The sequence below is a fragment of the Sebastes fasciatus genome, chromosome 16 (assembly GCF_043250625.1).
Source record: "Sebastes fasciatus isolate fSebFas1 chromosome 16, fSebFas1.pri, whole genome shotgun sequence".
Classification (NCBI taxonomy): Eukaryota; Metazoa; Chordata; class Actinopteri; order Perciformes; family Sebastidae; genus Sebastes; species Sebastes fasciatus.
The window spans coordinates 28,580,825-28,603,092 of NC_133810.1; the positions used below are offsets into that span (position 1 = coordinate 28,580,825).

The window sequence follows — 22,268 nt, forward strand, 5'->3', positions numbered from 1 at the left end:
TTACATCTTCAACACCGTGTCTGCAGGCTAGGGGATGGAAAAGAGTACCTGTTCCAGGCAAAGGATGAGGTGAGAGGAATTACTCTACTAAAATGAATAATTAAATACAAATTATGTTTGCGTGCTATGACTGTGCTTGATGATGGTGAAGTATAATAAATGTTATTTTGTTTAAAGGCGGAGATGAGCTCCTGGATCCGCTCCATCATCAGCTCCATTCCAGCAGGACCAGGAGACTCGCCCGTCGGTCCGCGGGCCCTCAGCCGCGCCATGACGATGCCTCCCATCTCCCCCAGCTCAGGTGACGTCGGAGGCGTTACCATGCGCAACAAAGACGGGAAAGAGAGGGGGGGCGAGAAGAGGTTCAGTTTCTTTGGCAAGAAAAAGTAGAACTCTTGTAAAATCGACGGAAAACTACATTTGTCAAAATTTCAACAAACTGAAGCAAAGTTACAAACAGGTCACACAAACCCACTGCTCTCAGTGCAGACCCCGAGGAATTTGTCGACGGCTACTGTTTGTGGCTTACAGAGAACTTTGTTGCTTTTCTTTCTCTTTGATTCTCTCCTTCGCCAGTTTTATCTGTCATTTACTTTTTCGTTCACCCAATTTCATATTTCACATTTCACATTTAGCGGCACCCAACATTGAAAGCCCTCATCCAATTTCAGCCAACCAGCTGAGCTTATTAGTCCGAGTCAGTAACAGGTGTGGTTGGTACTGGCAGGGATTCAGGCCCAGTACAGTTCCAATCTACCGAAACGGCCCTTCCTCAGCATGAATATATTCTCCCCAGTGAGTCTTGACTAGCTGAGCCGTTTTTTTATGCCGTGTCACTAATAAAACAATGGATGGTGGCTTTCCACTGGGGTGCACACTGGTTTTATTTCCCCGCTTTAAAGCGCTCTCTCTCTTTGGGAAGGATCACATCAGTCTCTTTTTCTGTTCTTGGTATTGATGTTATTAACCTGACCGATTATTGTTGCTGTTATTATTATTATTATTATTTATCTTTTGTTATTGCTGGTTTGAGAAAACAAACTAATTTGCCAGTAGATAATCTTGATCCATGTTGTGGAGAGAAACAATTTGATTAAACTAGTGGAGAATGTCGGGCTTGCCCTTGTATGTATTATTTTGTTTTTTAGGAATGACAGTTGATGAGGTGTTTTGAGAAAAAAATAAAGCTCATTAAATTTTAGCAGTGTGCAGTAAGTGATCACAAGTTTCATTGGGAAAATTATATATATATATATTTAATAAGTGGTTTTATTTTTTATTTTGTCTCTAATTTTGCCTGTATTTGATTATTTCTTTTGAGTGATCTTTTCTGCTTGATTTTCGACTTTCTTTTTTTTCTGTACAAAGCAGAGAAGATTAGTTTTCTAGTGTGTGTGTGCGTGTGTGTGCGCGTGTGTGTGTGAGTTGTGGTGCTGTGGACTTTGCACGTTTATGTTATTCCTGATAAAACGTGGCAAGATGAATGCTGCTTTTCGGTACGCAGACGAAAAACCGGACACAAACACAAAATACTGGAATGATTTCATAAATTTCGCTTTTCTTTGCTTCAGGTTTTTATTATTTGTAAGCTGACATTACCAATGAAGTTCCTCCAGACGGTTTAATTATTTCTGTTTTCTAATATCTATTTCCGTTCTCTGTCTTATTATCAACTGGTGTGAAGGCATGGGGGGCAGTTTGTAGATAAAAAGCTGAAGCACATTTTCTGTGGCAGACCGCGGGGATGCGAGCAGGACAGATGGACAGATGGACAGATGGACAGCTGGACAGGTCTCATTAGGTGAAGTGAGGGACGTGGAAGTGATATTGGATAGGCAGTTAAGAATGCGCTTTAATGCGCTACTTGACAGAGAGAGGTGTACTGAGCCTTACTTGAACCCACTACAGATACACTGAACCCCTTTTTACAAACCCACCCTCCATTCGAACAGTCTTAAAGGAAGCTTTCGTAGTACGAAGATGAGAATGTTATAAAATGTGCCCTGTGGCAATGATCTAATGTATGTCAGTTGATTATATATGCAGGTATGATATAAATAACTCTGCTTTCTAGCGGCGGCAGAGGGAAAAGTCCTAAATTGTCTCTTAGACGAGCTTTGTGCTCTTGCATAATGTGGCATGACTTCATGTAGGTTTATACTTGTATGTGTCTCATCATTGCCATCTATTCTCTTCTGTGTCGATGTACTCTGAAAACATGAGATCACTTCATATTGAGAGCAAGTAATTATATGTAATTGGCATTTACAGTTATCCGAAACAAGAACATGGCAAGTACAAATATGATAGGTGTCTATTAGTTTCCTCAAATACGATACAGAGACTGTAGGCAGTAGTGCAGTTTTATATCAAATTGGTCGTTAACTGTTATTATAGTCAGTCACTTAAATCCAAGTTTTAATTTGCCTTTTCTAACTGCCAAAATGCAACTGGAAGTTACTGGATAACAATTCTGAATTTAAGAGTTTTCTGGATTATTTGAAGCAGGCTGCAAGTAAAAAAAAGCTGGTAATTGTCTGGATGTGTATATATATACACCAAGCCTTGGAGGGCTCATTAGTCCACAGGAATGTCACACCAAACTGTCGTGATAACACAAACAGCTGGGAGTAAACTGGTTGCAGTTTAAACAGGTTGGCCTTATTTTCCAGTCCCAAATGAATGTGGAACCAGTGATCTATCGCTCAAATCAAAGCCAGAGAAGAGAAATAATGTGAACATCCACTTTGAGACTATTGAACAGTTAACGGCACCTGGTCCAAAACTTTCTCAAACTGCCTTGTCTCCGTCGGTGGGATTTTGTATCTTGGGTGTGTGACGCGGCTCCCATTTTAAAGTAGCACATGAGCTACGATGTGGGAGCCGGGTCAATAAGGTCATTGCATACATAAGTGAGCCAATGCAGTTAGCGTACATTGTGCACAATTACGAATGGAGGAGTCATTCTTCCCCCAGTGGACGAGCTATTTTTAGTGACTAGTGCTACCTTTTCTCTGCTCTGGACATCAGACACAGCATCCGGTTGATGTTAGGGGACTTCAAGTTTAAAGGTCACAACAGTGTATTTTCTTATCAGCTCATTTGAATGTGAATGATTCAAATTAGTTTGGCCAAATTGGTCATGTGAAGCAAAAATATTTCTCATACTTGACATACTGTACACGAGCTCTATCTCTCTCTCTTTCCAACACGCTCACACATCAATACTGTACTGTATATTTAATACAGAATGACCCTGGCAATCCAGTTTTGTGGAAATGTCCTCAGCTGGCTGTGATTCGATGTTGCATATGGCATCCTTTAAAAATAGCATTGTGCTACCGGTGAGCTTTGACCAGAACTTGGGGAAGTAATGTATTAGTGATGTCAAAGAGTTTTTGGTTATGAGAGTACTTGTAACAATGGAGTACTTAATGAAGAAAAACAACAACAACCTTTACTTGTTAAGTATTAGATATGGGTGATTACAGACTGGTGACAATTTGAGCTTCCTTTTTTAGAAGAAGGCAGGATATTTGCTGTCTAGTGGGAGCTTGTATTTTTCCACCCAGTGGTCTGTCTTGCAGCATTTGATAAGCCTGTCCTCCTACCTTCATTTCGCATTACTTTTTGACGAATGTCTGTTCCTTCCTCTGTAATTCAGAGTTGTTAATACCACTACTATTATTAATTGCTATTATTATCATTATTGCTACTGTTGTTACTATTACTACTACTGTTACTAATGCAACTTATTGCAAAAATTATAACTGCTGTCCATTTTCAGGTACGTGTCTGTAATACCAGACCCCTTCCACACGATGTCAGTGTGCTGTGGAGCATTTTCATTACAAATCGGAAAATAATGTTTGTTGACTTGTGTATCTACATCTAATATTAGGAATAATAAAACATGGTTTAATCAAAATCAAGATATTGTTTGTTTGCGTTTTATGTTAAAAAAATAGTTAGCACTGCTCCAGCTTTTATTCTATTAGGTGCATTAGTTGGATATTTGATTTATGGTCACTTGACAAACCCATAAAATGCTGATTTTTCATCCACGACTCAACTGTTCAATTATGTATCTCAGTATACCTCAGTTAAAAGTAGTCCAAAACATTAGCGTTGGTATTTCACAGGAAAGTGTATTGTTATTGCCGTTTTCCAGTGCCTATGGTGGGACTAATAATTGTGGGGTGGCAGACCATACTGAAATTATGCTGAGGCACTCCATTTATTTAGTATTGTGCTTCCATAAAGTTGGGGGGCTCATAATAGCAAGATTAAAAAGGAACGGTTAGAGATATCCAGATTTTTAGTCCCTGTTGCGGGTCAAGATCCAAAAATGATGGATTCCCTTAAAGAGGACCTATTATGAATTCATTTCAGTTGCATACTTGTATTTTGGGTTTCTACTAGAGCATGTTTACTTGCTTTAATTTTCAAAATACACGTAATTATTCTCATACCGGCTGTGCTGCAGCACCTCTTTTCACCCTTTGTCTGAAACGCTCCGTTTGCCCCCCTTGTGAAAACTCCAGTCTGCCCTGATTGGTCAACCGAACCACACCCTTTGGACTCCAGCTCCGGCTCTGCTCTAACTAGATTGGTTTTAGGGCGTAACAAACTAGCCTTTATGCAAATCTGTTACTTGGTGACATCACAATGTTACAGAAGAAAAGGCGGGATTTCAATCAAGGCGTCTCAGGCCGTTCAGGATCAGTGTATCTGTGGGGGAGAGTAACTCCCTTTGGCCTGGACTTTGGGCTTTGTAACTTTGCAGAACTTTTACATGCACAAAAAAACTATATAACACACTAAAGGAAAGAGAAAAAAAGCACAAAACTACAATAGGTCCCCTTTAATGCAATCAGTAGCATCTTCCACTTCTTTCAAACCCCACATCCGCAGTTTGTTAGGCAGTCTTTCTGTTCACAAATAACTTTGATTACATCATCGGGGTTATTTTTTTAATACTTTGGAAAGCTCATTCCAGAGCCACATTATACAAATATTTTCAAGCAAGTCAAGACCAAATGTGGGAAATTAAGATCAACAAGTAGTTGTTTTTAGACCAAACAGAATAACAAACAAAGGTTTTAACTTCCAACTATATTAATATAAAACAGTAGCAACACCAATGACATCATGTTTGGCATAATGATCATCACGACTATGTACCATTCTGCATCCTATTTATAGATTCAGTAACTAGTGGGAGGAAGATGTTCTTTCCTCTATAGCATTACTCATGAGCAGTTCAGTGCACACATTATACAGAGAGATGACATGTTCTCTTCTGTGTTCACATTTTACTGCATGTGAAATATAGTTCTTGCAGTATGGATGTAATAGAGGATGTGGATAGCTGCTGCAGTGCCGTCATTAAGAATGAATTACTGATGCAACTGCAGCAAATGAGGGCGAGGATGACTGAGTAATGACTAACAGTAATACAGTAGGTTTATGATGAATCGGAGGATGCTGGGAAGGATGGCGTCATCTTAAGAGCAGAGCACCGACAGAGAACCGTCAGTGAGAGCTTCATCACAGCTTGTAATCTCTGTATGTTGAAAAATGGGAGACATCAGAAAATAATGAGCCAGCAAGATAACATCGTCTAAAAGTTTATAATGAAAAAGGGGTGTAGGAGGGACTGAGGGAACGTCTAATCCACATATTTGAAGCAGTTTAAATAACGGATTTCCTTGCACTTCAATTTATAAACCAATTGATGGTGAGACAACAACAAATTAAAAGTATTTAGGTGTGAATAACAAAGAATTGGATTTATGAGACTTGGGAATGTGAAGCCAGAATCAGTAAATCATTTTTTTTTAAATCACAGTGAAACTTTTCAGGTAAACCATAACATGAGCTGCTGACGATAACATATGATCATTATTATTATTGTAGTAATAATAATAATTATTATTATTTTATGGAAACAATAATAATTGTATTATTTTATGGAAATAATAATAGTAATTGTATTATTATTTTAGGGAAATAATAATAATTTTATTATAATGTTATGGAAACAATAATAATTGTATTATTATTTTATGGAAATAATAATAATAATTGTATTACTATTTTAAAGAAATAATAATAATAATTGTATTATTATGTTATGGAAATAATAATAATTTTATGGAAACAACAATAATTGTATTATTTTAGGGAAATAATAATAATTGTATTATTATTTTAGGGAAATAATAATAATTTTATTATAATGTTATGGAAACAATAATAATAATTGTATTATTATTTTATGGAAATAATAATAATCGTATTATTATTTTATGGAAATAATAATAATAATTGTATTACTATTTTAAGGAAATAATAATAATAATTGTATTATTATGTTATGGAAATAATAATAATAATTTTATGGAAACAACAATAACTATTATTTTATGGAAATAATAATTGTATTATTATTTTAGGGAAATAATAATAATTGTATTATAATGTTATGGAAACAATAATAATTGTATTATTATTTTATGGAAATAATAATAATTGTATTATGTTATGGAAATAATAATAATTTTATGGAAACAACAATAATTGTATTATTTTATGGAAATAATAATAATTGTATTATTATTTTAGGGAAATAATAATTTTATTATAATGTTATGGAAACAATATTAATAATTGTATTATTATTTTATGGAAATAATAATAATAATAATTGTATTACTATTTTAAGGAAATAATAATAATAATAATTTTATAATTATTATTATTATATGGAAATAATAATAATAGTATTATTATTTTAGGGAAATAATAATAATAATTGTATTATTATGTTATGAAATAATATAATATTATAATAATAATAATTATTATTATTATTATAATATTATTTTGTGGAAATAATTCAGATTTAAAGGTTTGTATAATAAAACATCCTGCAATGCCACCCGCCACCAGTAGAGCGCGCTGCTGTGTGTCTCAGGTTCCTGTTCTGTCTGCCTACCAGTCCGCTCTGAGGGCTCCACACACCCACAGCTCCTCTGTCTGCCTACCAGTCCGCTCTGAGGGCTCCACATCCCCACCCCGCTCTACCCGTGGTGTATCAGACCAAGATGGCCGCTGTTGTTGAGAATGTTGTCAAACTGTGAGTGTTGAGACTTCTTCTTCTCCTACACACCTTTAACACACCAGACTAGTTACCACACAGTCACACTACAACGCCTCTGTGTTCATACAGCCGCCGCGTCGCTTAGCAACATCTACTCTGACTTAGTTAAAGGTTAGCTCGACATCGCTCCGTCGTGTGTTCACATCCTGGAAGTTAGCAGACACGCAGATGACGTTATGAGTCTGAGAACGCGTCATGTTGATCATAAATGTATTTATAGAGATATTATGGAGAGTTGTTGAGCGTCTTTCTGGATAAAACTAGCTAGCAAGGTGCTAACAGCCGTTATTAGCGCAGAGCTCGAGCTAGTGATGGGAATTCCGGCTCTTTTTAGTGATCAGATCATTTGGCTCAGCTTACCAAGAGGAGCCGGCTCTTTCGGCTTCCAAACTCGGCTCTTTTAGTTTTACTTCACTTCTGCCTTTTATAATTCAGCCAAATGAATAACTGTTTTGACCTTAATGATTAGTAATTGTGCACATATATCACTTAAATTATTCGATACAATTATACTAAACCTTATAATTTACTGAATACCATCATTTTACATGCTGCTTCGTTTCCAACTGTCACTCATCTTGTCTACCGCACCGCAACGCAGCACAACGCAACGCAGCACAACGCAACGCAGCACAACGCACCGCACTCCTCTAGGTACGTGTCCACAGGCTCCGTGCTTTCCACGCTTCCTATTCATTGTCTATGTAAGCAGCCGCTCATTGCATTCTGGTAGTGTGGCGTTGCGATTCGAGAGACGTAGCGTCACGACGCCCGCTCCTTATTTACATAAAGTTGAGGTCTAGTCTACTTTATGCCAATCACGGGCGTCCGACGTGACTCGCCGCCTCTCGAAACTCCTGAGAATCTTTTAAAATAAAGTTGTTGATCCAAAATAAAGACAGACTCAGCAACTGCATGGCTTATTTCTCACCTCAAATGTTTTCAGAAACACATTTCGGTGAACTGTTTTGTGAAATAGGAGAAAGTTTCCAAACGAGCCTCCATGTTGGTCTGATTTGAAATCCGGCAGAGGACAGCCCACAAGGGAAAGCGTTTGTCCAATCAGGCTTCAGCCGGAAGTATTTGAAATAATGCCGAGAAAACGTCACCGCCCAGTATTGGTCAATCATCTATCGTGTCACCGCCTAGCGACACGCCCTACAAGCGTCCAATGTTGGGAAGCGTCGAGTTAAAAAACGCCCCTGTGGACACGTACCATTTCTCTTTCTCTCCTCCTCTCCCTCCTGCTCTGTACCTGTAGACCGTCAGCAGGCCGCGCACCCTCGCCCCTCCCTGCTTGATGGTATGATCCTTGTCTGTCATCACCTGATTGGTCGCACGGACGTCATTAACACAACATTCAGTCATGGTACGTGTCCACAGGGGCGTTTTTTATCGCGAGGGGACGCGACGCTTCCATTGGGCGCTTGATGGGCTGTCGCTAGACACAAGGCTCTCCCCACCTGATTGTACGAACGCTTTCCCTCCATGGGCTGCTGCTCAGCTTTCAAACCGGAAACAGTATGGAGGCTCGTTTGGAAACTTTTTTCTCTTATTTCACAAAAATAGTGCACCGAAATGTTTTTCAGGAAACATTTGAAGCGAGAAATAAGCCGTGCAGTTGCTGAATCTGTCTTTATTTTGGATCGACAACTTTTATTTTAAAAGATTCTCGGGTGTTTCGAGAGACGGCAAGTCGCGTCGGACGACCGCGATTTACATAAAGTAGACTAGCCCTCAACTTTATGCAAATGAGGAGCGGGCGTTGTGACCCTCCGTCTCTCGAATCGTGACGCCACGCTACCAGAATGCATTGCACGGTTGCTTACGTAGACAATGAATGGGGAGCGTGGAAAGCACGGAGCCTGTGGACACATACTATCACAGTCAGTGCATGGAGTGCCGGTGGCGCGGAGAAGATCATCGTATCATTCTGCCTTGAATTAATAAAAAATAAATAAAAAAAGGCTCTGGAACGGGAGCCGGCTCCCATCATTCACTTAAAAGAGCCGGCTCTTTGAGATGACTCGTTTGCGACCGACACATCACTAGCTCAGCGCGCTGTGTGGCGTTTGGTCAACTAGTTCACAATGAATGAAAGAATGGCCTTTAATATTACTGTTTTTCATCTTTAAGACCAAAGAGCTGCATCTATCACATCTCTAATTCACATATAGTAACTCTTTGGAGTTAGTTTTCAGTGACCTGTATCCAGTTGTACTAAAAACTAAACGTGCTTCCAGTTCTTTTGATTTTGAGGCGCCCAGGTGGTTGATTTTTACATGTATTACGGTAATTACAAGCATTTCATGTATTACGGTAATTACAAGCATTTCACGTTTTACGGTAATTACAAGCATTTCATGTTTTACGGTAATTACAAGCATTTCATGTTTTACGGTAATTACAAGCACATGTTATTTATAGGGCTTTATGCTAACTCATTAATTAAATAAATTTAAACTGTAGAATCTTAAACAAAGTCCTGATAACATAAGTAGGAAACAATACTAGAAATAATGTAGAGAATAATATTCATGGTGTTGAAATGAGAAATATTAACATACATTTTTGATTATTTAGAAACTCTTCCAAGCCTCCTGTTTCCTGTTTAGTCTTAACCAAATAGCAGATATATGCTGAATTATTCATCATCATCATGTTTATTTATACTTATATTAGGAGAGAAGATAAGTATAGAAAAGGAATTGAAAAAGAATAAATAAATAAATCAAAATAAAATCAAAATGAGAGATAAAGTTAGGAATAATTAGAAATAAAGGAATAAAAAAAATAGGATAGGAATAATAATAAACAAAAATAAATAACTAAATAGGGAAATAATAAATAAAGAAAATAAAAATAAAGAAAACAAAGTAAATAGTGATAATAAATCACAACGAAAAAAATAAATAAATACCAAATTATTCAATTTTTTTAAAAACTTTTTATTTCCTTTTAATAGTTACAGTCGTACAACACAATCACATGTTTGAAGACATAACAGGGTCATAAGTGTCCTTAGGAGGCGGTCTGTGAGCTTCGGCATCCCCACAATGTCCATACATTGTTCCATTAAGTAGGAATGAGTCATATTTTTGGTTCATAGGCCCAGAGAATACATAAATGTACAGGTAGGAAAAATAACATTATTATTTATACTTTTATTAGGAGAGAAGATAAGTATAGAAAAGGAATTGAAAAAGAATAAAAAAATTAAAAAAATAGATAAATAAATAAAAAATTAGAGATAAAGTTAGAAATTAGAAATAAAGGAATAAAAAAATAGAATAGGAATACTAATAAATAAAAACTAAATAGGGAAATAATAAATAAATGAATAAAATAAAAATGAAGAGAACCAAAGTAGTAAATAGTGATAATAAATCACAACGAAAAAAATAAATACCAAATTATTATCCATCTTTACAATAAATAAAATTGTTCATAAAAGTTTGACATGAACCTGTTTGTCTAACTTGAAGAGATGCGGTCCTTAGTTATCCTAAAAGGGAACAATCTCACAGCACTATTTGAGTATATTTATGTTGAAAACACAGCAACACTTGTGACTGTGCTGACTACCAAGCTCTTTGTTGTTGATGTACCAACAAAAGAGCACCTGCTGTTGCACTCTCACTAATGATGTAGTCTCAAATACACAGACATTGTCTAGTGAGTGAGCAGTTTTCCTACGGTGGCAGCACAACGGAGAAAGACAGCAAGTTTTAGACTACACAGACAGAGAGGTTCAAAACTTTGATGTAAGACTGCACTGGTTTTGAAATACCCACACCTGCTGATTTCTGCGTTTTAACCAAAATAGACTGAATAACAACCATCTGTCTCTGGTTTGCGGCGTCAGGTTGGGAGAGCAGTACTACAGAGACGCCATGGAGCAATGTCACAACTACAATGCCAGGCTCTGTGCTGAGAGGAGTGTCCGGATGCCGTTCCTCGACTCTCAGACCGGTGTGGCTCAAAGCAACTGCTACATCTGGATGGAGAAGAGACACAGAGGACCAGGTGAGACAAACACAAAATGCACTGTAAGCCTCCCTACAGGATTTTAATTCTAGTTTATATAGTTGGGATTTGTTGAACATTTTATCTGACCAATGTCTACGTTGAACGATCTGCTCAGGAACATCTGTTTTACATTTGAAAATGATCAGACTAAAAAGTGTTTTTCAGAGATTTTAGTGAATTGATGAAAGGGTGGGTACAAAATTGAAACGGTGGTGTATTTCAATTTCACTTTGGATGAAAATGGCTTATTAGCATCTTTCATATTCTAGTTCATGTTTTTTTGTAGAACTTTTTGAAATGGCTAAAAAGAGTTGGAAGAAAAAACACTTTGACATCACTCAACAGAAGAGACAAACACAACATCTTATGAAAGTTAACTAAATTGTTTGTAGAGTGAAAACTTCTTAAATTCAACATACAAACATTTTTCAGTAAACCAGGTGTAATATGATTAAGCTTACAGCTAAATGCTCTCTTGGTTTTAAATGGTGATAATTATTCTAACAAGCTTTGTCAGCTTGTCAAAAAGCTGTACGCTCATTCACTGGAGTCTTCCTTAAGTTGCTAGCTTGACAGCTGTGAGTACTAATAGCCTTGTTCGTTGTTTACGTTCCTTATAATACGTTTGTTCATAATGATAATTTGGGGGGAGTGGCTTTTGAGGGAGGCCTGAAGCGACAGACTGTAGTCTTGATGACTTGGCAACTTTCTCTCTAGATTCAGGGACTTTTGGAGCTAGTGCTACATTCATTGGAAAAGAGTTGGCAACTACTCTCGCTAGTTTCTTCTAATGAAGAAACATTAGAAAGTAGTGACAAATAAACTCTTCCTCCCTCACTGACACAAGGTTTGATTACTTTAATCCCCAAACCCAAAAGTGATCTTCTTTTTATTGATAACTGGCCTGCTTCTTTATTGAATAATGACAAGTGATACATGGGAAGACATAGGATATGTCTTATTAGGTTACTGTTTATATTGACAATAGTAACAAATTTAAAGAATTATTTGTAATAAATTTGATCATCATTTTAGCAAAATTTCTTATTCGTAAATCCACATTTAGCTTCTTTAAACCCTTCTTTATAAGATTTGAAAATGAAACCAAACAGTACATTAAAACCATTTTTAACTCAAAAAATAAGAAAGCTGCAAAAACAATTTCATTTTGTTCTTTGTTTAATATTTTATTTAAGAGATCCCCCCTGGCTCTGACATTGATTCTGTATTAATGACTCCTTTGTTTGTATGTGCACTATATTTACAATAAAGAATTGATTTAAAAAATATAAACATATTCAGTCTATGGTCTGCTCTGATGTCCCTCAGGCATAGCTCCAGGGCAGCTCTACACCTACCCATCCAGGAGGTGGAGGAAGAAACGGCGATCTCATCCTCAAGAGGACACTCGGCTTGTCTTCCCTCCTGTCAAGTCAGGTACCATCATTCACATCAGCTCAGCTCATCCTCCATTTAATTATGTCAACCTTCAAGAAAAAAGCTATAGAAGGCTATGCCTTCTAGACAAAGGTTTCACACCGTGCTGTAATGAAAAAAGAAGGTCTTGTAATAATGATTTATTAATGAGAGATTTTTGCTATATGAATTAAATTCTGTTTGATTCAATACAACTTTATTTATAACTGTAAGGGCGATTGTGTGCATCAGTCAGAAATGAGAAGCACCACTATCTTTTGTATGGTTTTTTTCTGGTAAAACATACTTTGAAGTGTTCCACTTTCATGCTTGTGTCTTAACTCATTTGTGTTTAATTCATAGAGATTGAAGTAGGACTGAAGAAGGATGCTGTGTTATCAGCCGATGGCAGCAGCCTGGAGGCCCTGCTGAAGGGGGACTCCGTGGAAAAACGTCCGACCGCGGAGCTCCGAGGGTCTGAGGAGGACTCAAACCAGAGTGACTACACCGGAGGCCTGAACCCTGCTGCCCGGATTAGAAATAAGGTTCTTGTTTTCAGCATAAGATAAGATGGTTGGAGTCAAGAAAATTATTTTACTTTCTAATTTTCTCATTGCCTCAACATAGAGAGTCCTCGAGCCAGATGACTTCATGGACGACCTGGATGATGAAGACTACGAGGAAGACACGCCTAAAAGAAGAGGCAAGGGGAAGGGCAAGGTAAATAACTGCCATGTGTGCATGAACACACTTTCTCAAAAGTTCATCCCAACAATTACCAACATGTTATTTATGTTCATTTTTATTTATTAGTTTTTAACCGGACAATATTGTTTGTTTCGTTTTTCTTAAAGGACATAGTTTTTATTTAGTTTCAGTTTACTAATACTATTTTTCACTGCTTATTTCCGTTTCAGTGTTAGTTTACTACAAGAATTCTTGTCCCAGCCTGTCTGTCGACTCTAATCATGTGTGTGTGTCTTCAGGGTCGAGGAGTGGGCAGTAACAGGAAGAAGCTGGATACAGCAGCCGCGGAGGACCGAGACAAGCCGTACGCCTGTGACAGTGAGTCCTGATGGGGGAGAGTAGAGCATGTGAACTCGGGTCAGAGCAGAGGGTCACTGCAGATGTTAACAGCTGTAATGGTTGCAATCAAATCAAGCAAGACTTTGCCCGAGTCCTCATTCTTTATCACCTTCCTTTTCATCCTCTCCTCTTTCTCTTCATGTTCTCCTCTATCTTCTTTCTGCTCTTTGTTAGCTAAATCTAATATTTACAGAGCTAGTCCAGGCTCAGCTCTATTTTCTTGTTTGTCATCATACATTTCTTGAACTTGCATTTCATATCTTTCCAGGGGCAGGAGGGGAATGTTTCTTCCACTTCTTCGGTGTTGTCAGACTATGTAGCTGTACTGCTTGATGTATTTCTTTTCCTTTTTTTGTAAAGCATTTTCACTTTCAGCTGCAGTTCTCAGTAGGGCAGCACTGACTGATCCTCTGTCAGTCTATGAGCCTATTTCGCTGAGTCTCTGTCTGTGCTCTCTCTTCTCCTTCTCTTCTCTCTTTCAGACACTATCAAACAAAAGCATATTTCAAAACCGTCTGAAAGAGGTATATTTCTCTCATTCCTTTTTACTCCTGTCGGCTTTGCCTTTAGTCTTCACTGCCTGTTTTTATTTTCTGTCCATGTTACCAAGTAGATTTGCTCTCTGTGTTGTTCAGTTCATAGGGTAAATGTTTTGTTCTACACAATTTACTTAAATGTGATTAAGTAGATTTAAAAAAAGGTCAAGCCCATGATATTAAACACCCCAATTAAGCCTGTAACCAAGCAAAGATATGAGCCGTCTCAGCTGACAAAAGATTAGCTGTGGCCCATGAAAGTAATTTTTTTCCCCTCAATCTGGCCCTGAATGTCCCACAGATTTAGATAAGCTAGAAGCTGGATCCTGCTGCTGTGCTTTGTCTTTTGTCTGGCTTCCTGATGTGTGTAATTTGGCTGCATTAGTTTTTTTCCTTCTCATTCCACGGCCCCTGTTTTAGAGTGAACTGCTGCTTTTGATCTGTGTCAGTTTGATGCCTGTTTGACTTTTGGAGAGTGTTTTTTCATCACTTGGCATGTGACTAGCTGTGTCTTCAGCAACTTCGCTAAGATGCTCTGGAGTAAAAGACTGACAGTTGAAGAAATAGGACATTAGCCTTTAAGGGAAATGAAAATGAGAGAAAGTATGGAAGTGAAAGAAGTCGTCTTTGGGCGTTATCTTATGACAAACCTCACACCCCCTCCTTGTGATGAATGCTTCGCACAATGGCATCTTTGTCCTTTACAAAAGTCATTAAATCCTCCTTACACAATCCCACTGGCTTCTCTCACTCCACTGTTTAATAGAATATATATCCAGATAAGAAACATCCGTATTCAGAGCCATGTGTTGTGTTTTTAATGTCAGCCTACAGAGGTCATACACACTCAAATGTGAGAGAGATGGATGTATGACGTGAAATGAGATGAAACGACTAAATTTCTTAGTTTATTTCATGGTAATTTGTCATTACTCAAACATTGCAGAGATAGTTGTTGTAAAGATCAGCAGATGTGTGGTGTGTACAGTGGCTGAGATGTTATCTTAATGCTGGGCTTAATGGCATGTGTTCCAGCTAAGAGTGATGACGCATGTCATTGCCTCAGAGCATGTTCTTCTTCATATTCCCGAACTGCTTCATTATTCTTCATCTTCCCTCCAATTTCATGGCTAATATATCATGTCATTATGGCGATCCAGATATTAAACAAAAAAGCAGGATATCACAGAAACATGTTGGGTTTTTAAGTGATATTCTTGCTGACCCAAACACAGCAGCATTTTTACTGTTTGCTGCTGTGAATAGACGATGTTCATGTACAGTTGGACTCACTAAATTCTCTGAAAATGCCCCCCAAAGTCCTTTTATCATCATAAAAGACAGACAGCCACTAAATACAACAAATCTGGACAATAGAAATGATACAAGGATAGAAAGTATTTCTGTTACTCTCAGCTGTTCTGTTAGTATCATTTGATCAGATGTAAAAATTCTTCCCTTTCACCACTGATTTTCTATTACATGGACTGGTGTATTCTTTGTTTTCATACACATTGTGTTTTCTGGTTTTGGTGGCAGTCTGTGGGAAGCGCTACAAGAACCGTCCTGGTCTGAGCTACCACTACGCCCACTCCCACCTGGCTGAGGAGGAGGGTGAGGAGAAGGAAGAGATGGTGATCCACGAGCCCGTACTGCCGCCGCCTGATGAGCCTAAAAGTAAGAGTAAGATAATTCACTTTCTTCAAAAATGTCACCAATAGATTTAGGGGTGGGAAGAAAAAAATCAATTCACCTATGTATCGCAATTTTTTTTAAATGCCAGAATCGATATATTTGCTCCATTTGAGTTTATGCGGAGGTAGAAGGAAGTTACAGCTTTTATTGTAGTAATCTGAGTGATGTGACGTCATATCTGTTCCGTATCTGTCAACCAAAACAAACCAGCCGGCCGCCGCGAACCGAAATGAAAAAGTAGAAAACAGCGGAGGGTCGGCGTGGTTACCACCTGCAGCACCCTCACATGTTAAATCCAGCGTGGGAAACACTACACATCCAGTAAAGGATGGAAACACTTTGGGTTTCACATATTGCAGGAAAAGCAGAGCTAGACATCACGGCTAAAGCTGCATGCTAACTCTGTCATGGACAGGAAACGTTATCGTATTGCGGTAACGTGCGGTCAAATCAGCCGACGCTACGACTGTAGAGCACCCATATACTGACATTTATGTTAAATGCATTCAAACGTCCCCGATGGAGCTGACCATGGATGTATAAAGAGAACGCAGCTGACGGGAGAGCTAGAGACGGACTTGGCGAAGTTAGCGGAAGTATACACGTATGACTACGTCTGGTTTTCAAAATAAGGTGTTAACAAAGGGAACTGTATATTCAAAATACATCTATGGAAATAGGTTTGATTGATTATATCCACCAGAAGTATAAAATATTATATGTCCCTTTATAAATTAAAAAGAAAATACCACTAATTTGTGAGGAAAATGTCTTTATTCTTAAATTTTGGGTTGCTGGAAAAAATGCAATAAATAATGATGACATATATTTGACTTCAGGACATCTCTGACTCCATACATGCTGAAAATCAAACAGTTTTACTGGATTAATTTAGATATTTTCCAAAGTAAAAAGAAGTTTTATTCAACTTTTTCCCATGGTCTAGTGTTAAAAAAAGTAAATATAAATTGCAATATCGAATCACAATACTTAAAAATCGAAATACATATCGAATCGGTATCGAATGGGGAGATACAGTAGGTGAATCGTCCCAGCCCTAATTAGATTGCAAGGTTCAATGTAGAGCTGGACTTCAGAGAAACTGAACACTTAAGGCTCTTTGGGTGTTTTCATCTTGTTTTGCAGCTCCCAAGAAAGGCCCAGATGGTCTCGCTTTGCCTAATAAGTACTGTGATTTCTGCCTGGGAGACTCCAAGAACAATCACAAGACTGGCCAATCAGAAGAGCTGGTGTCCTGCTCCGACTGCGGACGCTCAGGTACGTTAGAGACAACTGGCTGCTGGAATAGAGTAGCAACAGGAAAAGACACTGTTAATTTACACAGCTGAAAGAGTAGGAATCTTTGTGATAAACATTATTGTACACGCAGGCCACCCCTCCTGTCTGCAATTCACTCCTGTAATGATGGCTGCCGTGAAGACGTACCACTGGCAGTGCATAGAGTGCAAGTGCTGCAACATCTGCGGCACCTCAGAGAACGACGTGAGTTTACCTCCATTCAGATATCGTATGTATTGTAGAGTGCTGAAGTCTGATGTGTAAAGTCTGCTTGTTGTCCCGTTTCATCCAGGATCAGCTTCTGTTCTGTGACGACTGTGATAGAGGCTATCACATGTATTGTCTCAACCCGCCCATGGCTGAACCTCCAGAGGGTAAGTTCACCATATTTGTACAAATCTAAGGTGTGTCGGTGAAGATGTACTTTAGGTGTGTAGGTGTACTGTAGGTGTACTCTAGGTGTGTAGGTGTAGTCTAGGTGTGTAGGTGTAGTCTAGGTGTGTAGGTGTACTCTAGGTGTGTAGGTGTAGTCTAGGTGTGTAGGTGTAGTCTAGGTGTGTAGGTGTACTCTAGGTGTGTAGGTGTACTCTAGGTGTACTTTAGGTGTGTAGATGTACTCTAGGTGTGTAGGTGTACTCTAGGTGTGTAGGTGTACTCTAGGTGTGTAGGTGTACTCTAGGTGTGTAGGTGTACTCTAGGTGTACTCTAGGTGTGTAGATGTACTCTAGGTGTGTAGGTGTACTCTAGGTGTCTAGGTGTGTAGATGTACTCTAGGTGTGTAGGTGTACTCTAGGTGTCTAGGTGTGTAGGTGTACTTTAGGTGTGTAGGTGTACTCTAGGTGTACTTTAGGTGTGTAGATGTACTCTAGGTGTGTAGGTGTACTTTAGGTGTGTAGATGTACTCTAGGTGTGTAGGTGTACTCTAGGTGTGTAGGTGTACTCTAGGTGTGTAGGTGTACTCTAGGTGTACTTTAGGTGTGTAGGTGTACTCTAGGTGTACTTTAGGTGTGTAGATGTACTCTAGGTGTGTAGGTGTGTAGATGTACTCTAGGTGTGTAGGTGTACTTTAGGTGTACTCTAGGTGTGTAGGTGTACTCTAGGTGTCTAGGTGTGTAGGTGTACTTTAGGTGTGTAGGTGTACTCTAGGTGTCTAGGTGTACAGATGTACTCTAGGTGTGTAGGTGTACTAGGTGTGTAGGTGGATATAGATAGAGATAGATATACAGTATATTTAAACTTTCAGTTCCCCGTCCTCCAGATAAAGCGGTGCAAATATTCTAAATATAGCCGTCAGCCCGAAAAATAGGCTTTTGGGTATGGAGTGTGATTAGTCTCAAAATGACCAGAGATGTGTTTTACATGATCTACAAATGAACAATAAAATTTACAATTTTGGGTACTCACAAGTGCTTGTTTCAATCTACACATAAACAATCAAATAAATTTGAACACAAGTAAAACAGTTTTACAAATGCACACATCACAACCTGAATAAATATTAATATAAGAGATGCACTGGTATATGTAATATAATGATGATTTTAGGCCTATGTAGGTTATACTTTCCATCAACATAGAACTACATGGCAGCAGTACAGTGGAATAAACTAAATACAATCCTAACATTGACTGAATCTAAACAATATATTGCAATTTATAAACACCCCATGCATTGTTATTCTCTTACTTTGCCTTATTGTTTAGTCTAATTTCATAGACTCAATTCACAGTTTTCATTTCAATAATATCAAAGTATTTAAAGTTGTGAAAGATACCTATTAGGAGATCAATATGACACACTGCTGCCAAACTAACACTGTGAGTTAATCACCATCTAACGTTACAGAGTTAAACTATCCTGGTGTTAGCTGACACAAGAAAACTTAACTTGGTTCATAGTTCAGGGACAGCTAAGTGAGCTAGCAGACATACTGAACAGCCTGTTTGATAACAGCAAACAGGATAGGCAGATGAATAGTGCACCAAACTAACAGACGTAGATGACGTTATCCGACATTACCTGAAATATTGAGCTTATAACATTATATTCATATTGAAAAGCACACACGTTTTACTTACAGTGGGTTGTGTAATTATACTCACTTCAGAGGATGAGCCACCAGGATGTCTGCAGAAGAACAAGTAGTTATTTAAACAATATATTTCCATTTATAGGCTACTGTGTTGAGTATACAGCTGGTAAATATACAGTATGTCTATTTTGAAAAACGTCTTTCCCCTTTGAAATCACACAGGATTTCACTGAAAAAAAACAGATTTCACATTTTTCCACCAGTACTTGAACGCAGCATGCATTTGTGTATCTGGAGATATAAAAAGAGTCTCAAAACTCCACACGCAAACGTAACCTGATCCGTGCACACAGGAAGCTTTTCGAAAGTGAAAATGATCAGATCTGTGAAGTTAAAGCTAAAAATCTGTACGTAAAATATCAATATTTATTCAGATTGCAATGTGTGAATTTGTAAATCTGTTTGACGTGTTCAAACTGAGAGTACCCAAAATTACGCACGTAGATCATGTTATACACATCTGTGACCATTTTGAGACTACTCCATACTGGGGAATGCTTGTGCGTCATGAAGGCGTTGCTCCTGCGTGTGCGTCTGCCTCGTGTCTCACAACAATGTATTTGAGGGCACAAAAACGCTGCATGTGAACGGCTAAACCTAAAGAGGGATGCTGCACCGACTTTAGGACAAACAGCTTTAAACAACTCTGACATTAATAGATTTTCTCTCTTAATTTGGCACTCAGGGAGCTGGAGCTGTCATCTATGTCTGGACCTTTTGAAAGACAAGGCATCCATATACCAGAACGCTCCACCATCGTGATGGCCGCCGCCTCCTCCCCCCTGCACACACTCAACCGTCCCACAGCAGTACGGTTCACCCTCCCAAGACGGATGATAAGCTCCCCTGACGAGCTGAGCTCGGAGGGAGTGTGTTCAGAACAGACAATAAATTGTGAAAAGGGAAGTATCCCGTACCAAACTGGCCTCACTTAGCTTCAGATATGACTGTTACACAGTTCCAAGCTCAGATTTAGCCCCATCGATTTTTATTTTCACCTCTTTGCCACATAGCCAATCTGAGCAGTACTGAATCTCACAGCATAAATAGCCAAAATCTGACCTCCTGTTCAGGTTTGTTTTTTACACATACTCCTACACAAAGATGCTAAAACGTTCTCTATCCTGCAATGTGCTGATTTTATGACCGGAGCAGAAATAGAGCTCGTTGGAATCAAGTAGCATGCCAGTGCTTGCTCAACGTAAAAAAAAAACATTTTATAATATTTATATATTTCTATGGTATATAATAGTGTTAAGTATGTACAGATTGGAAAAAAAAGAATGGTAATGTAACGGTCTTTTTATTAGTGCCCATCTCATCATTATGGAAATATCCACAACCACATGTTCTTTTATGGCACTGCTGATATTTGGTGATTCTCTTGATAAGAGTCAAATGGATCTGCTGAGACTGTAAATACTTTTCCATCTCATCCGCTGCCACCGGCCACATAGAAACCCCGACATGCTCGTCAAAGTGGCTCCAAAGGCTGAGCGACTTCAGGGATGACAGGTTAGACTTTAGTCTGGTTGTTGACTCTTGTGTGCTAGTGGCGGATTGAGCTGCGCAGAGCTCGGGAGGGTGAATGAGGACGTAATAATGTGCATGTTTTATCCAGCCTTTGGGGCCTTTTTTTGACAAAACGGACGAGTCCTACTTGCTTACTTACTTATCAGCCAGTTTAAAGGGATATATAAAAGCTTTCGTCGCTGTGTTTTAGCAGTTTGCTCATCATGCGCCGTATTCAATATCTGTTGATGTCGTGACACCACTAGATTATTTTAATGTGATTGAGGACTATGTGACCTTTGTAGATGGCCACTTGCTGACAATGTTAAAGCAATATAAGAGCTCCTGTAGGATGCTGGGATGACAGGGACTCATGACGGTTTAGGCTCTGTCGGCAGATATTGTGCGATACGGTAAATTTTCTTTCTCAGAAAATGCTGTTACAGACACGCCTCGAGGACTCTGGCAACAAATATGGATGGCTCCATATTGTAAAAAAATAAATATTATAATGTGTATATGTATAGTCCTATGGAGAAATAGCCCTTTTTGTTACTGCTTTCATAGTTCTATTATGCAATGGTTTCCTTCTGTGGCAAGGCTGGAAGAAAAGGTCTGGTTACTTTACCTCAAACAGGAACAGTATCTAAAGGGTTGATATTGATAGACGGGACAAAGGCAGAGGATACATATTAATGACAGCTGCAGTGTCTGTCTGCTTCAATAGCTGCATATTCTACAGGTAAACAAGTGCATGCTCAGTAATCGTCTGCACTCTCATACGCTATGTAGTCGTCTCAGCTTTAGGTCGGCAAAGGTGTTAGGAAGTGGTGTAATATAAATTAACCATGCTATCATGTCGTTTCAATTAGCCAACTAACACATTACGTAAACATTACACGAGTATAACTTGGTTTATTTTGTCATCACGTTCAAACATAGTTATTTAGAGACAGTGGCTGCTAGAATATTTTGTTGGTTGTTTTTGTATTCACGGATGATGTTTGCGTACCTGATGGTGTGGGACATTTTGGGACTTAAGTGGAAGTTGCTCTCTAGTTAATCGTGTGATCCAGGTCTCGACTGAGCTGCTCTCTTCCAAAGCTCGAAACAAGAAGCAAAGCCCATAATGTGATTAAGAGACAGATTCTGGAGCTGCAGCTTCAACACTGCACTCAGAGATAAGCAGAAATAAATTATATATAGATAGATTGGTCTCAAGCTTTGGGAGAGAATTGTTCAAACCAAGATCACAGGTTTTCATAGTAGGTGAATTCTCTTAGGGTGGACTTTCATTTGGATTGTGATGGTTTGTTTTATTGTATGAAATTTGTCTTCAGGAAATAAAATACTACGCACTATAATCTGATGTTTTGTTTGTTTTTTTCTCTCAATGAGCATTTGAGAAATGAATGATGGATTGGGATATATTAAATA

The 22,268-nt window shown here is 38.4% G+C and overlaps 2 protein-coding genes and 1 long non-coding RNA gene across 11 annotated transcripts in view; 2 read left to right on the forward strand and 1 right to left on the reverse strand.

The window, feature by feature from the left end:
- sptbn2 (spectrin, beta, non-erythrocytic 2) overlaps positions 1–1,201 on the forward strand; it is a 48,200-nt gene extending 46,999 nt beyond the window's left edge. For all 6 annotated transcript variants that reach the window (XM_074611626.1, XM_074611624.1, XM_074611628.1 and 3 more), the window contains 2 exons: positions 27–69; positions 178–1,201. In XM_074611626.1, the coding sequence (XP_074467727.1) occupies positions 27–69; positions 178–390 (256 nt within the window). In that variant the 3' untranslated portion in view covers positions 391–1,201. The remainder of the gene's footprint in view (positions 1–26; positions 70–177) is intronic.
- A 3,758-nt stretch (positions 1,202–4,959) lies between these two features.
- LOC141752489 (uncharacterized) lies at positions 4,960–7,137 on the reverse strand. The gene is made up of 2 exons (XR_012590263.1): positions 7,001–7,137; positions 4,960–5,566 (listed from the first exon to the last, which is right to left on the reverse strand). It is a non-coding gene; the product is annotated as an uncharacterized LOC141752489 (long non-coding RNA).
- Positions 7,003–22,195, forward strand: dpf2 (double PHD fingers 2). Of its 4 annotated transcripts, none has more exons than XM_074610483.1 (12): positions 7,003–7,141; positions 11,031–11,191; positions 12,524–12,631; positions 12,974–13,155; positions 13,238–13,330; positions 13,597–13,675; positions 14,179–14,220; positions 15,772–15,915; positions 17,074–17,205; positions 17,318–17,430; positions 17,519–17,600; positions 20,005–22,195. In XM_074610483.1, exons 1-12 carry the CDS (start codon positions 7,110–7,112, stop codon positions 20,079–20,081), a joined length of 1,245 nt encoding a protein of 414 aa, XP_074466584.1. In that variant the 5' UTR covers positions 7,003–7,109; the 3' UTR covers positions 20,082–22,195. The 4 variants fall into 4 exon arrangements, with proteins under 4 accessions (XP_074466584.1, XP_074466585.1, XP_074466586.1 ...); XM_074610484.1 differs by having other exon boundaries at positions 15,772–15,909; XM_074610485.1 differs by lacking the exon at positions 14,179–14,220.
- The last annotated feature ends 73 nt before the right edge of the window (positions 22,196–22,268 follow it).

What these genes read in the sequence shown, in the direction of transcription:
- dpf2 (XM_074610483.1), top strand. Translation starts at nt 7,110, where the DNA reads ATGGCCGCTGTTGTTGAGAATGTTGTCAAACT. An exon ending in GAAGAGACACAGAGGACCAG is followed by an intron (nt 11,192 to 12,523) that starts GTGAGACAAACA and finishes GATGTCCCTCAG; the next exon opens with GCATAGCTCCAGGGCAGCTC. An exon ending in CTGCCCGGATTAGAAATAAG is followed by an intron (nt 13,156 to 13,237) that starts GTTCTTGTTTTC and finishes GCCTCAACATAG; the next exon opens with AGAGTCCTCGAGCCAGATGA.